We start from the raw sequence: 18,916 nt of genomic DNA, 5'->3' as shown, positions 1-18,916 counted from the left end.
GGAACTCACCATCCACTACGAAACTTGTCCCCATGCTATAATTTTATCTCTTACTTTGGCCGATCCATAGAAGTTAACCAAAAAAACTTCTAATCCATTCAACAAATAGGTGACCTTCACAATCTTCCAATTTGAGGCACTCTTGACTTCTATGATATTAACAATATTTGAATTTACTAATATGCCCAAACCCCCAGACAATCCTTCAGCTTCCACGAATATTCCTTTCCATCTACCCCAGATTTGTGACATCCCTATTGATTCTACTTTCTTGAGCTTGGTTTCTTGAAGCAATATTACATCTACTTTCGACTAATCAAGACATCTCTTGATCAATCTTTTTTTGTCAAGCGCATTACAAACCCTAACATTCCACATAACTGTTAATGCATTAGTAGCTTCTGCAAGATAAGACTTCTCTAACCCATTAATCTCCTTTATTTTGTTATGGTTTATTCATCTATGCTATTAGATTATCTGATTTATGCTTTCCGAACTGAATATGTTTATCAGATTGTAACATTGATCATGATTATGATATTGGCATTGGATAAAGATGGATTAGATCGACGACTTTCTTAACATAGTTAAGCGTCAATCGAAATGCTACTGGGCTAATAACCCGATAGCATATTAATGTCGATTCATTTATGAATCGGCATTAATATGCTATCGAGGTATTAACCCGATAGCATATGTAATGCTATTTGTTATCGGGTTTAGTTCATAGTGATAAACATTTATAATCGGGCCATTAACAAAGCATCATAACTAACACCGTTTCAACCGAGTGTTTAAGTATTAAATGTTAGTTACCAAACATAACCGAAATCGGGATGTGCAATATGGAAAGGCACCGATCAATAGGTGCCTTGATCAGTCATGTCTAAAAGACATGACCGGTCAAGACATCTATTGACCGGTCTTCTGAAACATATAAAGTCCGACATGAATCATTTGGAGAAGACATATAAAAAATATTAATGATCTCTCCTTCAGCCTGCAACAAAACAATCAGATTATCAGACAATATAATCATATAAAATTCTCGCATATATAATTTGTTCTTTTATTGCAATTGAATAAAACTTTACATGGTATCAGAGTGACGCTAATCGAATCTAAGGCTATTCAATTTCTGAATAATTCAAGAACAAAATTATATATTACATCACATTTCCAAAATGGCCAGCGCTATTAGATTCGAAGATAGACTCGGAGGTAACGATGATTTCTCACCTTGGAAGTTTAGAATCAAAATGATTTTGAGAGAAAACAAAGTTGATTCATATGTTCAAACTAAAAGAATAGCACCCGAGAATGAACCCGACAAAACAGCATGGATTGAGGGAAATGAAAAGGCTATTAAAATAATAGTTGATGGGGTAAGAAACAACATAATGCCCATCATAAAGAAACAAGAGACGGCTTACAAAATGTTCAAAGCACTTGAAAGGACATTTGAGATATCAAATGCAAGTCGTACTCTGGCATTGAAACGAGAGATAAATCATATCACGATGAACAAAGGGGAGACAATCAACTCCTACTTCATGCGAATATCAACCCTAAGAGATGAACTTGCAACCCTTGATTATGAGATCGAGATTAAAGAATTAACACTCATTGCTCTAGATGGGTTGCCCAGTGGATAGAATACATTTGTCCAAGGCATTATTGCAAGGTCCAAATATCCTAAGTTTGAAAGGTTAAGAGATGACTGTCTCCAAGAAGAGTTGAGATTGAACAAAATTGGAATAAAACAAAAGAACATAGACGAAGACCTTCAAGTCCTAAATACTAACGCAAATAAGAAAAGTAAGAAGAAGCAATTTAGGAAAAGCTAAAGTTATTGGACAAAGACAAGGCTATTTGTATGACCTATGCACAGAGCCCAACTTAGCCTTAATTCATGAAGCCACAAATACAAATGAGGTGTGGCATAGAAGACTAGGCCACCTGAATTGTAGGGCTTTATCATCTATGGGAAATCTTGTCACGGGTCTACCTAAGTTGAAGCAATATCATTCAGAGGCGTGCAAGGGATGTGCCCTAGGTAAAAATACCAAGGGTGCCTTCCAAAATAGTACTAGGAGGACAAGCAAAATATTAGAATTAGTTCATTCCGATGTATGTGGACCTATGTCTGAACCCTCTCTAGGGGGATTTTTGTATTATGTAATATTTGTTGATGACTACTCTAGGAAAACTTGGATCTACTTTCTGAAATGTATAGAATCAGAAGAGATCCTCAATAGGTTTAAAGAATTCAAATCACTAACGGAGAACTACTCAGGAAATAAAATTAAAACCCTAAGAATTGACAATGGGGGGGAATATACTTCAGAATTATTTAAAGATTCTTGTAAAAATTCAGGGATTAAGAGGGAGTTAACAATACCTTATAATCCTCAACAAAATGGGGTAGCTGAGAGGAAAAATAGGACTATTGTAGAAGCTGCCAAAGCCATGATCCTTGATCAAAATCTAACTATCAAACTTTAGGCAGAAGCAACTAGCACTGCGGTATATATACAAAACAGATGTTCACACTCCCACCTTGAAGATAAAACTCTTGAGGAAGTCTTCACCAAAATAAAGCCAGATATCAGCCACCTTATGATATTTGGGTGTCCTGTCTATATACATGTACCTAAAGAGAAAAGATTAAAACTAGAACCTTCTGGAAAAAGGGGAATACTTGTAGGTTATAGTGAAACATCCAAGGCCTATAGAATTTATATACAAGGTCAAAGAAATATTGAACTTAGTAGGGATGTAGTCTTTGAAGAAGACTTAGCCTTCAAAAGAGCCCAAAGTACAATAGAACCTGAAATCTATATCCCTACTCCTAACATAGAAGAAGATCCTACTCCTAAGCTTCAGAGGGAGAATCCTGAGGAGACTATAGGTGAAACTCAAAACCCACCTAGAGAAAAACTCAAGAAAAGACCACTATGGGCCACCAAGACTGTAACAGAAGCTCAGAACTTTGTTGCTCCTTCAGGAACCTTCAGGGAAAGTAAAAGGCCTAATAAATTCACTAGCTATGTTGCCCTTATGAATGATCTCTCTAAAGTTGAACCAAACAATGTTTCATGGTACCTCGGGAAGGAGAGTTCCATTCCCACTGAAAAAAATTCTTTTGCCCCTTCGCAAAACCTGCTACTTCCAATCTCACCCTATTGGTTTATCTCCCTCTACTTCTCTTTTCACCCACTTTACAACTCTCAATTCCTGACTTTGATTGACTTATCATTCTTGTCTCTCTAATATCTACCTCATCCTCTAAACCCCAATCATCCATCCCATCCCACGAATTTTCTGCCTAGTTCTCCTCATCACTCACTTCAGCTCCTTGCTTGCTCCCTTCCTACTTATCCATCTTACTTTTCATTGGTGATTCATGTATATCATTGAATGTTTCTTTTGCACCTATCATTCCCTCCAATCTCACAAACTCCGGCCTTTCAACAATCCTCTACTGTATTTGCCCAGGCGAACCAATGACTTTAAAAGCTTTCTCCACTTTATCAAAAGCCTCACCCACCAAGGTTGCCACCACCTCATTTCCTTGAAAGCACTCCTCAGAATGTGAAGCCAGTAAAAAGTTCATGGTATCCCTATCCATTCGCTCCTTTTTCCAATGGCTCCTCATTTATTTGGCACGGTGTCAATTTCTAATGAATCAAAGACTGAAAAAAAGAGGCACTTCCTTTAAAGCACTTGCTAAATCCTTCCTTAGACTAACCAGATTACATTTGAGGTCTATCAAATGATCCCTTTCTAGTTCTGACACGCCATTCGCCTCCCTTGCACACGACACCGCCTAGCATACTTGATTTTGAGCTCCATGAGGCTCTAATGCCTCTAAAAGTTCTCTTAGGAGTTCCTCTAAATCCTTTCCCTTTCCCTTCTTGGCCAAGCAGTTCTCCTCCACATCACCTATGCCCTTGCATAGACGACAATGTTCCAAATGCTCCTCGACTTCTATTTGTTGCGTCCAAAGCCGTATATTTGTCCTTACTTCCACTGCTTTCGAAAGAATAAATTGGGGTTTCCAACTTATGCATATCCTTACATACACGCTAAAATCTTTCTTCTCAATGGCTTCATCTACCTTGATGAAAAACCCTAACTTATTTCCAAGAATTTTAAGGATATCCTGATCTCAATATTCCCTTGGAAGATTATATAACCATATCCATATTGGAACCTCCTCTACTATGGCCTTTGTTGGATCAAAATTAGGTTCCCAATCTCTTACATATAGGCCCGCTCGCTCCACCATGAAGAAAGGGCCATTGTTCATCACCCAATTTTTCATGCTCGAGTCTTCCCCAATAACCATGTAAAAGCCATTAGGCAATGTTTTTAGATCACATTTATACTTCCAACTCTCTTCACACCATTTCTTTACACGGCTAAACATCGGCCACTCTCCAGTCCATTTCATAAAAGAAGCAATATCCCTAAACTTGGATATTGCATCATTCCAAGTCTGAGAATCCAGAGAAAAGGAGATAACTCTATTGTTGGAAGAAGAACATACCTTATTGATTATATCTATATTCTCTATTGATTTTGGCTTCCATTCCTTAACAAATACCTTCCCAATGTCCACTTTTGCTTCCTCAAGGGTCCGAAGAAAACCGCGATGCACTAGAAGTCGTCTCCCCCTATCCCACACCATCCCTCTTGTATCTACAAAAGGTCTGCCATTATGCACATAAGCATTTGCAGCTCTCTTTTGTTCCTCCCAAACCCATCTTGGTGGATTCCACAACCTCTGCTTCTCCCACTGGAATCAATCTGTGGTTCCCAATCTGCTATTTCTTCTTGCGCACCTTTAAACAAACCCTAAGTTTCTCCTAATTTTGGTTGCCATTTATTTCTACTTTTGGTGAAGAAGTAATAATACAAATACTAAAATAAAGCACATCCATAATAATTTAATATTATTAAATAGATTTCAGATCGTTAAAAAATAAAAAATATATCTAACCTCAAACAGTTGAAATTGCAGATTTACAGAGAAATCCTTCCTCTAATACTTGTGCACAACAATTTGGGAGAATATTGAAACCAAATATAGGTAGCTAGATCATCACAGGGACCCGAAACCTCTCTCCAGCAACACAGCAGTTTCCCAAGGGTCCACGTCGTCCTCCTAGGCGCAGCTAATCAAAACTCCTCAAAAATCCCCAAAATATAATTGCTACCCTTTTCCACCTCATCTCTCCCACTACTATGAGCACCACAATCTTTTGTGAATCATTTCCACTGTGCTATGTGTTGACGTGGCTAAAGTCATATTGCCACAACTCTCTATCGGCCAACACAGAATATAATTTTCTAGTTGAGTATCGTATCCTTTCTTGAAATAAGGAAAACCCTGATGTTGATTAGCTTGATCATGTGGGCGTGACCTCAATGTTTCGGTTGTCAAGTCTTGACTGTAGGATAACTCAACGGCATGATGTGCTTTGTTGGATACACAAAGGGGACTTACGGTTAGGCAAAATTGGTTCTGTTCGTATAGGTTCCTTAGGATTCTATGGTTATTATTTCATCAGATTTTACTTTAACACGATGTTGTTTCAACTCCAACTTGATAAAAAAAGAAAAAAAGGAAGGAGAAAGAGATAGAAAATAAATAATTACTCTATCTAAGATAACATATTTAGGAAAATAGACAAAAACCTTTAAAAAACTAGATTAAATATCATCAGCTAATGAAGCACAACTCTATAAAAACTAGTGCAATCTTCAATGGGAGTTATTTCATGCTATTAAACATAAACACAAAATCAGATATTCATTTATTTAATGTTTAATAACCGAACAAGAGCATAAAACTAGTTCAGATTAACCATGCAAGAGGAAATGACAATCAGTCAATCCTTAATGGTCTGAACACTAAGGTTTCTATCAGATATAATCCTAAAAATACCATCTGAAATTAAACTGCATAACAGGAAAAATGAAAGATGAAGAAGGAGACCATGCACTCACAAAGAAACCAGACAGCTTTAACATCCATTAAATCTGCATAAATTTCGCAAGAGTTTCAGCAACAATCTTAAAAAAAACTTCTTACAAAATAAGGGAGAAAACATCCCTTATATAGACTTTCAAAAATCAATGAATGGCCAAGATCTAATCTTAAAAGTGACCCAGATTCATCTATAAAACATGGCTTCCCATACCCATTAACGGGTAACAAAATATCATCACCAACCATCAACTAACTAATAACTACCAACTACCAAACATAAAGTTGCTCCAAACAGTGCACTTGCACGGAGCTCAAAAATTTTCAATGATTTTGGTAGTTGGAAAGAAATTTTATCTTGAAAAAGTCCACTTAGAATTTAAAAGAAACAAATACTTTTCAAGAAAGCACTTTTTCTTTCCCCGAGGTATACTCTTTCTCCAAGAATTCAACTTCTTCTTGCAAGTAGTCCTTCCAGATGTCTCAAACTGTTGCACGTTCTACCCGAACGTAATCCTAAAATCTTATGCACAATTGGAACAATTCTTTGCTGGGAGGCATAGGAGGATTGCGTATTTTGTACTGCATACCCCCTCGGTGGCGATCCAAATGTTTTAGCTCTTCGCTCCAGACCGACCGACGAGCTTCAAAACCCAATATGTCTGCATGCAGCTCACTAGCAAATTCCAGGTCCTCTGTGGAGTATGTGGTTTTATCAATTCTCAGTTTATCCTCCCACCATGATCTTATATCTTTCTCTTTCATGTTACTATTCCAAGTAGGAACTAACGCACTGAGGATTTTTTCACCTACATTCTTAATGTCAGCCAAATCATTTTCGCACACCTCCTACTCTTTATTTATGGTGTCCCTCATATCATTTTTCATGTTGACAATCCAATACCACTCCTTGAAAGTGTTGATGTCGTAGGGATCTAGGATAGTACGCAATGTAGGAATCTGAGTGTGGGTCCAGAAAAGAGCCCTCATGAAAGGCAAAACCATACCAACCATCTCATAGACTTTGAAACATTCTTTCTTTACCTCAAACACCTTGACGCAAATGGCCTCTCGGTCGTGGGCCATTTTTTGCACATCCATAATGATTTTCTCTCCTTTTCCTTTAATGTCTTGGATCCATTCTCTGACGGCCTTGGTGGTGTCACGCACTCCCTCAAATTCAGTTGTAGTCCTTTGTACCAACGCCAATGGAGGAACGTGGGACTCAGCAGTATGTTGCAGCGGTCTTAATAGGTGGTCTATATATCCTTTGGCTTGTTCAGCACGAGCTCGGTATATATCCCTCTCAACAATTATTTCATCTAGCTGCCTGAGCATATTTTGTACGGAATCTTTGAATTCTTCCCTCTTCTGCTCTTTGGTTGCTCACCCTATTGGGATGGAGGTGATGATATAGTCAGCCAATCCAACCTGATTTGCTGGTTTGTCTGCAGGTTGGGCAGCAATATTAATTGTATGATTCCTTTGCTCATCTTTGCTAATCCTAGAGTAAGTCTTTGGCTTTTTCTTTCCTTTAGCTTTTATTTCTCCAATCCGAGAGAAGATATCCTCCAAAAAATTGGTGGCTTGGCAGCTGCTTTCCACTATGCTCGGGCTATTAACCAGTCATGAGGGATGGTTTGTCCAGATGTGACTACTAAATCCCCACTCTGTTCTTTGGATGCCCCAGTTGATTCACTACCTATCTGCAACTGATCGGACACAGAAGGACGAATGGGTGCAATATCTAATCCTTTACTCACGGTTGAGTTTTCTCCCACCTCACCAAGTAACTGATAGGTATCCTCTAGTGGCGGTTGCTCTTCAGTTTTGCTAGGTTCTTGGGTTTTATCTTCTTCCCTTTCTCCCTCAACTGTGGTGTCATCCTTGTTGCCGCCTTCCTGCTGCAACTCATGACTGGTCCCCTGTGTGGGCTCTTGTTTGTCAACTTCTTGATCTGGTGCAATCTCTCCTTCCTCGACCTGATTTTCAAGTCCATCCAAACCAATGATCCTTGTCTCCATTTCTTGCTGACTTTGTATTTGCAAATCATTTGCCCTTGATGCAATAGGATCATCCTGTGAAGATGGAGTTAGTAGGTGGTCAAGTTCAACTACATCATCCTCTGAACTGGGGTCTTTAGATGAGGAAGTAACCTCCGGCCTCCTAATCGGCATCTTTTCTCTTCTTGTCCTTTTCGATTACCGAGTCTCGCTATTGGCTCTTGCCCTCTTTCTCTTTTTTTTCAGGTTTCTCAACCTCCTCCTTTGGCACACTTGATGTCCCTTCGTCTTCTGAAGACTGGGAATCGAGACTACCCATCAAATTATATGTAAATTGGGTTCCCTCATGGGTTAGCCTCTCTATCTATTGGGATAGCCAGCTATCTGTATATCTTCTTAGACTCTCTATGATAGCTTCAAAATCTGTGATAGGGTCTTGAGTCCAATCAATGGTTGGTGGGAGGTCCTTGACTGCCTCAAATTCCTGGACTTGCAAGCAGTTTCCATAGTTTGTTACCTGATCCGGGACCTGGCGGTACTCATAAAGTCGCATTTGTTCAACACTCAACCTTGAATATTCCCGTCAGCGAACTTAAAAGTCATTTGAACACTTGCTCCAGTAGTCTTCAATTGACGCCTTGGCCCTGTAATGCTTGTCGTAGGCCATCTTTCCCAATCCAGCAGGATCAAAGCATTTTCAGGGGAAATGCTCTTATAAGCAATATATCACCAGCTTGTCGAATGACTCCTCGACTTGCACCGAATTCTTGAAGTGCACATCAAGGTTACCTAAGATCATAAGGAAGGTGAATCCTGACTACTTTTTGTCCCTGGGTATGCTGCTTGCTAGATGTGCCTACCTTGCTACCTCCATGAGGACTAATCTATCTGATGGGTAATGCAGAAGCCGATACGGTGTTCCCTCAAAGCCTGATATTCTGATGTAGGTGAATCTAGGGAACTGGATGAACCATGCACCGTATTTCCAAATCAGGGTGGTAGCCTACTTTGACAGCCTTATGTGCAACCCCCCTTGCATTAATCTGACCATGCGCATTGTAAAAGCGTCATTGACACGCTCGTATTGACAAATCGCATATGCAATGTTGTTCTTTTCTCTTTGGGCTATGTCATAGTAGTGCAGTTCAGGGTAGCAGTCATATACTTTCACCTAATTCGGCTCGTTCCCAATCTCACCTCTTTTGATTAATCCTAGTAGTGGCTGAAGCCGAGGAAACATACAGACCAGGTAGGAGGTCATGGTGAAGTACTTTTTCTCTTTGAGCTCAACCAGCTATGTATGAATGTTATCGTTGATAATTTGAGCCCAGTCAAACTTAGATTTCCCAGCGAAGACTTGCTCGGTAAAATAGAACATCCATTCCTCAAAGAGATTAGATTGCGGATGTCCCATGACCCGACTCAGCAAGGTAACCATATCACCATACTCATTGTGGAAATTGTTTCTGTGGGTCTTTTTACTGATCCTAGTGCTTGGGGGTCTTCCTTCTTTGAACCATTCTTTGTTTATGAATGTTTTGCACGGAATAGGATTCTTGTCATAAGCAATTTGGGCTTCATCCATGGTTACGGTAATGGGACTATCAGGAAGCGGGATATCAAATGCTTCCCCAATGGCTTCAGGTGTCAAGTCAGCCATTACCATCCCTCTCAGCACCACTAATCTGGTTTTTGGCTGATAATGCTTAGCGGCTTCGACCACTAGTTAGTAATTCTGCACGGCCGATGGGAAACCAGCAGCCTGAGCAATACCACTCTCCAACATCCGTCTGGGCTTGCCATAGGCATTAGGAGAGTACACCCTATTCCTGAAATCTTGAATATCAATATGTCCCAAGTCTGTATCACCTATATTGTCCCACGCACTCTAGACCTTTGACTCTTTGACTCCTCCCTGGGACTAATACTTCATTTTCTCAAACTTGCGGGGAATGTCAGCTTTGGAAATCCATGATGCTCTCTGGTTGTGTCAGGTGCCTTTGACGACTCTGTCGCTGATTTAGGCGTTTACCCTGCACACCCGGACACGAATTACGAGACAGACCTTAATGCGAAAATTGTTTAAACAGCGAGAGCTTAAAACTCAAAAACATGTTTAAAACGAGATATTCAAATTTTGCATTTTAGATTGCGATCCGGATATTTGAAAATCAGTTGGTTATTTGGTAGTTGTTGCTCTTGGAGCGGATTTTTGAAATGTTGCTTCTGATTGCTGATGTTGTGAAAGTTGGGAACACTTTTGGTTATCAGCGATTCAGCGTTTTAAGTTTTCAGTTTTCAGTTTTAAGTTTACTATCTTTTCATCATTTCTACCTTTTCGGCTTATAAGCTGATTTTGCAAGTTTAAGTTTGCTTTTTCACTTTTTCGGGCCAAAAGGTAATTTTGCGCGAACTTGAAAGTTTGAACGATTTCATTTCTTACCCTAAGTTCTCAAAACTTCGGGCATTTTATTCATTTTCAGCAAATTTTGAACTTAAGTCGTAACGTCTTTATGCAAACTTTGGTCCTTTTACCTTATTCGCACGATTTAAGACGGTTAGTCATTTTCGGCTTGTGGACCGATTTTACAAACTTGACGATTTTCGACCTAGAAGGACATTTTTCAACTCGGCTTCAAGAACATTTTGCAAACTTCGCCTATTTAGAACACTTTGCAAGACTTCAAATTCCGGGCCAAAAGGCCGAATTGCAAGATTTTTGCCTTGACTTAAGTTTTGAGTGATCTTCATCTCTCAAGTTTAACGCCTACCAGGTTAACTTGGCTATCCGATTTAGATGTGAGATTTTGCCTCCTCACTTTCACAGTGCGAATTCTTTAGAATCTAAGACTCAAGCTAGCTCAACCTTGAGAAGGATCATCTCCTTTTATCTGAAATTCTTAACTGTTGCAACTCCTCTCTGCGAATTACCAGAACTTCCTACTCAGGACCTGAGCGAGGACAAGACGAGAAAGGGGGAACCCTATCGACGACGGGGAGTGTGTGCAAGGCACAACACTATGATGAAAAGAACAATGGTCAATAAACATTTCACCTGTTATAATTTTTGATGCACCTCTTCCCACTAGCATGACTCCCCTTTTTATGTGAAACTTGCAATTTCAAGTAGGGTGGCCAAGATATTCATGAAAGGTGGCGGCTAAGAATAATACCAAAAGAAATTGCTCTTCATATAATCTCAACAAAGTCTTTTAAACAATCCCCATGCTACTTTGAAGTGGTACAATAGTCTTCACCAGAAAATGGAAAGGGAGCCTGGGTTATTGACTTGATCGACAATAAAATGATAATAATTCTAGATTATTCAAGATAAGAATAGTGATCCCTACAAAATATAAATAAATATGTATTATGTATTTTCAGATCTCCGAACAAATTCCTAAATCAGCACAAAATTGACTTTTGTATGAAGCCAACAATGAAAATCAAAAGGTTTTTGTCTTCCACTCCTAAAAAAAACAAAAGGGTTTTCATCGTTAGGGTACAAGTTACACCAAAGCTCAATGCTCTCCAAAATGAGGGTTTCTAGAAATTGATAATGAATAGAATGAATCTCTTTTTCCAATAATTGCTTTTTTTATATTTTTCCATCTAACTCTAAAAATAATTAATGCTTTAAATTCAATATTCATCTTTTCCGAACTTATAATTATTAATTATCTTTAAGTAACTAATATTTCTTTTAATTGAGTATTCAACATTTTTCTTACATTTATGGCCATGTACCCAATATTTAATTCTGGCTCCATTTAATAACAATAAATTGTCTTTTTTTCAAGTGATAAAGTATCTTTTTGGACAACTTAATATATTATTATTATATTATAACCCTGTTAAATTCCCCCTTCAGCCTATGGGGAATAAAAATAGGCATTTAGTCCTCTGACTTGATTTAGTTTGAAAAATGGGAGATCACATGCTATCATGCCTTTGTAAGTTCAAGCAATGACTAAATAGGTAAACTAATTTGCTAGAAGATACTGTCAGTGATTGCCTCGAGATGGCATACATTTTTCTCCCATGAGCTCAAGCAATTGTTTTCTTCTGGGCATCTCCTAGATTAGGCCATACATACAATAGTCTTGGAACAGCCCTGGAGTGCACCTAACCACGTAACATTAATTGATTGTTAAAGCAAGTAACACAGCCAAGTTAAAAGTTTGGTTGATGAAAAAGTATGTTCTTAGTGCACCTTGTTCTTTGTCCAGGACCTATCAAAATATATTTATCATGTAATGCATTAGCTTTGCTTAGAACTCTTGACCACTTTGTTATGTAGTCTCAACTCAAGTGTGAAGAAGGCAAACCCTAGATGATGCTTCTTAGTAATTTACTACAATATGATGCTTACAATATGAGGAGAAAAGTGTCTGATCCATAATGTAACATTCAAGTTTCAAATTATCAAAGAAAATTACTGTTTTCTGTCATTTTCTAATTTACACTCTCAAATCATCTTTTGAATTTTTGTTCACGACTGCACTTAAAATATTACAGCAGCTTGAGACTTCACAGCATTGCTTGCTAACCATAGCCCAAAGATAATTGCCTTTACAAAACAATAATGAGCATTAACCGATAATCAGGTTCTGTATAGAAGAATTCCATAATTTTATAAACAGAACTATTAAATTGATCTAACCTTATATTACAGGCTTCGATTAGAGTGATTGTATAAGTATTAAATTCCATGTTAATCAAACAATGAAATAAATTTCATTACTGAAATATTCATAGATGGTGACTCACTTGCCGTTGATATGTCAGCATGATGTCTGCAGCTGCTCGACGCAACTTATCTCGATCCTGATCTTGCTCTGTAAAATGTTGTGATCCCGTCCTGCCCTAACATGACATAAAATTCACTAAGATATTCTCAATACTAGAGAAATCTTGATACCCACATTTTTTAATTAAACAATTGCAGATTCAGACAAGAAAAGGATATCTTTCATGGCATCATCTTTCCTTGAATATGCATTTAAAAATAGCTTGTTTTCAACAAAATTCTAAGAACCTTTCAAGTTTCTAGCAAATATTTAGCAGATTTCATGCTAAATTTGCATGTGCACAAATAACTTTTGGCCAATAACAATAGAATAAGATTGCAAATAAGTTGTAGTCTAAAGCATCTGATTCTATCATACCCAGAAGATGTTGGACTATCTAAGCACTCGAGGCAGAGGTCCATGAGAGCATCATCACTTTCCAAAACCTGAATATCAGAAACACACCCAATTAAGAATGAAAGCACAAGATAGCAATATATAGTAAAGTTAAGATCTAAGGACCGAAGTAGCCAGGTTCCCTTGATTCCTTTACATTCTCCTACCCTAAGTCCTATGTCTACATAAGTTATTTACAGTTTAAATTCCATAAAAATGCTAAAATGTGTTGTGCAATTTCAATTTATTCAGAAGGCAAAAATTACAATGAAATGCATAGTAATTTAATTTTCTTTATATTTGATAATGTAAAAGGAAAGCATAGATATACTAAATACACCACAGATATATCCATACATCCAATCTTAATTTTCAGGTGCATGCAGAACGTTACTGGAAAGACACTTTCAAATATAAGACCCAGCATGCCCCAGTAAACATTAGTTTGATGTTCATTACATCAGAGAAGGCATCATTTGATCTTTGCAAAAGAAAACAGTCAAATAATTTAGGAAAATTATTGAAATAAAAAGAAACTTGATTGACTGTCCAGGGCCATATCACAGAAGAGCAATCTGCCCCTTCAATGTATGTTATCCAGCTTATCTACAATCCTATCTCAACTACTTTTTGCATGGCTTTTCGGTTAGAATCATCTTTAAAAATATACCAAACTCTATTCCATACCCATTCAGAAAGAGATGTGAGGAGTTGTGGCTATCACAAGGGACACAGTCGATGTTGCACATTCCAACTGCCACCCTACTTCTTATGGTGTGATTTCTCAATTCAATCCCAACCATCAAGGAAACTACAACACATGTTCAATTAAGCATTATTAGCACACGTCCTGACGCAGAAGCACAATCCTCTTGTTTCTGACTGCAATGCATCCAGTAAATGTCCTCATGCTCTAACACCTGCACTAGCTCCCTAACTACAACATTCATTGGCCGCATGAAAGATAGCTAGACTATATGAATTAGATATAGTTTCTTCCAAATTTATGCACAAGCATCCTCCATCCTATGTATGGCACAATTCCAACATTCTATTTCTTCTAAGGGAGACTCACTAGAACTCTGAAACTAGCCTTCTCCCTCCGCCTAGTTCTGCAATTACAATGAAGAGGAGTTGATTGTTAATGGTGGACTGTTATCTAATTTCATCTCTCCATAACTGATTATATTGTTCAAGTTCCTAATGAAAATGACCAAAGGTGATGGCCAGGTCACAAAGTTCACCAAGTTTCATTGAATAAAGTCAAAATCCAAAAATTATTAACAACCACCCTAAAAATCATATATATTTGCCATCAATTCACCCAATCAGGCACTCTTGTTTCTGGATACATATTGTCATGCATTCCTGTCCATGGATCCTATGCACAGCATTCCATGAAAATGCCCCCTTCTTTGTTAAATTGGTTAAAGGGGCAGTGAGTTGTGAGAAAGCCTTCACAAACCTTCTATAGTAACTGCATAGACCTACAAATCCTCTCATCCGAGTCAAATTACTTGATGTAGGCCGATTTCGAATTGTTTTGGTCTTCTCCTCATCCACACTAACCCCTTGTGCAATAATTTTAAATCCCAAGTACAAAATTTCAGTTATCCCAAACTCACACTTGGAGACTTTGGCATAAAAATAATGCTGTTCAAGTATGCCCAGCAACTCATCTAGGTGTTTTAGATGATCTTCCCAAGTCTTACTATATATCAGAATGTCATTAAAGAAAACCAAAACAAATTTCCTCATTATAGGATAAAAACCTGGTTCATACATGATTGGAAAGTTGCTGGTGCATTGGTTAGACCAAATGGCATTACCAAAAACTCATAATGACCATAACGGCATCTAAATGTTGTTTTGTGCACATCCCCATCTCTCACCTTGATTTGGTGATACCTTGAACACAAATCAATCTTGAAAAAGTAACTTGTTCCATGAAGCTTGTCAATTAACTCATCAATCCTCGATATGGGGTAGCGATTCTTGATAATCCTTTTATTGAGTGCTCTATAGTTGATACACATATACATGGTTCCATCTTTCTTCTTGACCAGCACTACAGATGATGCAAAAGGGTTGGAGCTAGGCTATATGTGCCCCCATATCTAAAAGTTCCTTGATTGACTTTTCAATCTCCTCCTTATACACCTTCGGATGACGGTATGGAGTGATCATAACTGGTTTTGCCCCTTCCTCAAGCTCATTTATATGTTGGAAACCCCCATCTAGTGGTAGTCCAAGAGAGATGTCTTTGAATACCTTACTATGCTTGTCGAAAATAGACTAGATCTCTATAGTGAGCCTAACCAAATCTGACTCAAAACCATTCACTTGCTGCCCTTGTAATTTTGTCAAACACTTTGTATGCAAAGTTGTGGCTTGCTGATGTGAATTTCAGTTTGTTGTGTATGCTCTTAAAATCAAGTAGAAATGATGCAAATGCTTTGAAATGAATGTCAAAAGATCTAACAATAAGCTGAGAATGAAATGCACTTGTTTTTTACTCTTTTCAAATGCAAATACATGAGTTCCTGAGGTAAAATGCATACCTACAGCCAAGTAGCATTTTTACAAACACTTGGCATCCATACAAGTGATTCAATATAAGCTGAAATGAATAACTACAGCAAAGACATTTCATCAAACAGTTATTGTCCAACCTTGTACATCCTTATTTTCGAGTGCCAAAGCCAACTACAATGTGCCAAACTAAATAATGTTAATATATAATGAGAAACTTGGAACGTAATGGCAGTTTGCTGTTGAAAATACTTGATGGTGCGCTTGTTCGTAAAGAGTTCTTCAATCTGCAATGTTTGCCCCTTTTAATTTGCTCTCAAACCCTGCTGTAACATTCTGGAAAAAATATGCAGCCGATAATATGAATTTGTGTGCAAACCCTAGCTACCATGATGCTAAAAACATGAATTAAGAACCTGCAATAAACTCCATTGTGAATATTGAGTGAAACCACCTCACAATGGTGCTTGGGTTTCCGTCCAACACCAATAAATCCAAGGGTTTTCGTCCTCAGAACAATCCAGTCACTGATTTCCAGCAACAATGGAGAAATAGCTTCAATGAAATAATCTCATAACCTGCTCTTGAAGGAAGACAAGGTTTGTTTATAAAGACTCCTCAAACTCCAAATCAATCTCCACGCTCAATGTGGGATAAATCCTCCTTTACTTTTAATTTCTCCTTATGAAGTCAGCCATCTAGAATCTTCTAATAATTCATTATTAATATAATTTTATATTTGCACTTTATGTGATTTAATTTCCTCCTTGGCTAGGTGCTCAATAATTTATTAAAACATGGCCCCATTTGAATGATGAGTATGACCCTTTCTTTCTTTATGAAATAATAATAACTTATAATATAACATTAAATGGCCTCATAATAAAATTCATTAATAAAGTTATCACTTTATTAATAATCAAATAAGCATAACTCCATGATTAATCAATATTTCTTCATTTTGTTTGCACCGAGGAGTTGACCATTTTGTCCTCTGTCCGACCTATTCACTTACTATAAATAGCAAGTATATGAAACTGTGCTCAAACGAAATCCAATTTGAACCAAACGAAGACCAAAATGGAACATACTTAATTTTGGAGAAGACAAGAACCTCCATTAACCAAGCCTCTACCTCAGAAGACCCTCTATCCCACAATTATTAGCCTACGAGGGTCAGAATGATAGGCTAATCGTTCAAAAATACGAACAAGCTAAAAAGGGGACATTACAATCCACATTGTAGGATCCCCCATCCTTTGATACACGTGTCAATAATGAAACATTCAGCTGCCCAAGCTACTTGATTCTTGTGAAAAACACGCTCCATCCTATTAGTTGAACCTTCCATAGGCCCCTTATTAGATAAGCCATAAAGGACTATCTTCTTTCCATTGCGTTGAAAGGAGAACTCCATGGTTCGATAGCTTCGTTCATACTTATCAATTAAGTACAGCCATTGGACTCCTAGAACCACTTCCATATCCATGCTGATTACATAAAAGTCATCTCTCATTTTCGATTCCCCCATTGTCAATTCCATTTGGGGAACCTTCTTAGTACATGGAAAAACCATTCCCTTGCAACTTTTACATCAAACCCTTCAATATCCTTAGTATTCAATTCCAGCCTATTCACTACTTCATCAATGTAGTCATAAGTAGGCCCACTATCAATAAGGATTGTTACCAATTTGTCCCCTCAAGACCCCTCTAAGATGGAAAGAATTATATTGTGGTACTCCTGAAAGTGCTACAAGTGTACCTCTTGAATGCCCTTCTCCTTGGTGTACATGCTCCACCTCATCTACTTCTTCAAGTTCAGCCTCATCACTTTATGTATCTTCATCAAAGACTACCTCTATGTAATGTATTTGCCCTTTACCCAAACACCTATGTCCTGGCTTCCAAGGTGTAATGTCCCCATTTTCGTGAGCATCAGAGTTCGAGGGATTAGCCTATTACTTGGACTCTCGCAGGCTAATATGTTTGTATAGAGTCTCAGTGGCAGTTAATGGAGATTGTTGTCACTCCATGTCTTCAATTCAGTCTCAAGTTCAGTTCGAAGCCTTTGTATATCAATGTTAAAGCTTAGTTGAGGAACCTACTATTTATAGTAAGTCAATCAGGCAATGAATCTATTTTTAGTCAGGGCATCTAGACACATGGGGGTTATGTTGACCCCAACTTCAAACGGTTCGTCAAAAGACTAAATATTGAGGGAGATATTAATATTTTAGTGGTTAAGTTATTTAATTAACTTATATGGATATTATAAACTATAAAGTCATAAAGTGACCTTATATAAATTTAAAAAGCCACTTAAATATTATAAAGTGACTTCAAAAATCACTTAAATGAAAAAGTTAGCCCAAATTCATTTTATAACTATGTAAAGTAAATAAAATACATTTAATGTATTTTAAAAGGCAAGTGGACATACTTTCTTGGAATTCATGCCATTTGGGGTTATAAGGGGAAAAAGCAATTCAATGTTAGTTTCCTTGTATGAGATCAGGTAATGGCCAGTACTTCTGGTTCCGACCGTACTACCTCCAGCATGTTCACGCCTTTCTGTCTTGGACATTCCGCATCTTCGTGATTGCCCAGCCCACAGCATTTGCAGAGTAGCCCTTCGCCTTGTCCAACACCACTCTAGTAGTCGCGTGCAAAATGGCCCCATTCGTTACATCGTCAACATTGTATCATTGGTCTGCCTTTTGCATCATATTGGATGCGTCCCCGTCAGGTATTATTATTGCTGTTGTTGTTACTCCCCCTCCGGCTGCTCCTATAGCCACCTAGTGATGCGTCTGAGTTTGTGTTCTTAGAGGGTGTAGTTGGTGGTGTTGCTTGTTCTTGAGCATATAGTACCTGGGCACTCCTTGCCTTCAAGTTGTAGGGGCATTCCTTAATGGAATGTCCCAACACTTGGCAGATGTCACAGAAAGCTTTCTTTGGACAACTGGTTTTTGTGTCCCTCTAGTTTGCACTCTATGCACCAGAGGTCCCTGCCCTCCCTACTTTCTTCCTTCTGCATCCGCATTTCCCGCATCATCCATCTCATATCTTTCTGGAGTGCTTGTATCGTCTAGGACTCCTCCTCGCTTTCCTGATCACTACTATCTCCATCACTTGTGTGCTTCTTGCCCTTTGATGCCTTGTTCTCGCTTTCAATGTCCATGTCTCTATTGTACACGT

The 18,916-nt window shown here is 38.1% G+C and overlaps 1 protein-coding gene across 3 annotated transcripts in view; it reads right to left on the bottom strand.

Annotated features, from left to right (window-relative positions):
* LOC131042329 (uncharacterized) overlaps positions 1-18,916 on the bottom strand; it is a 244,112-nt gene that overhangs the window by 84,385 nt on the left and 140,811 nt on the right. For all 3 annotated transcript variants that reach the window (XM_057975679.2, XM_057975678.2, XM_057975680.2), the window contains 2 exons: positions 13,167-13,234; positions 12,769-12,859 (listed from right to left, as the gene is read on the bottom strand). In XM_057975679.2, the coding sequence (XP_057831662.1) occupies positions 12,769-12,859; positions 13,167-13,234 (159 nt within the window). The remainder of the gene's footprint in view (positions 1-12,768; positions 12,860-13,166; positions 13,235-18,916) is intronic.

The sequence above is a fragment of the Cryptomeria japonica genome, chromosome 6, assembly GCF_030272615.1.
Source record: "Cryptomeria japonica chromosome 6, Sugi_1.0, whole genome shotgun sequence".
Lineage (NCBI taxonomy): Eukaryota > Viridiplantae > Streptophyta > Pinopsida > Cupressales > Cupressaceae > Cryptomeria > Cryptomeria japonica.
This window is presented reverse-complemented; position numbering and strand designations above follow the sequence as displayed.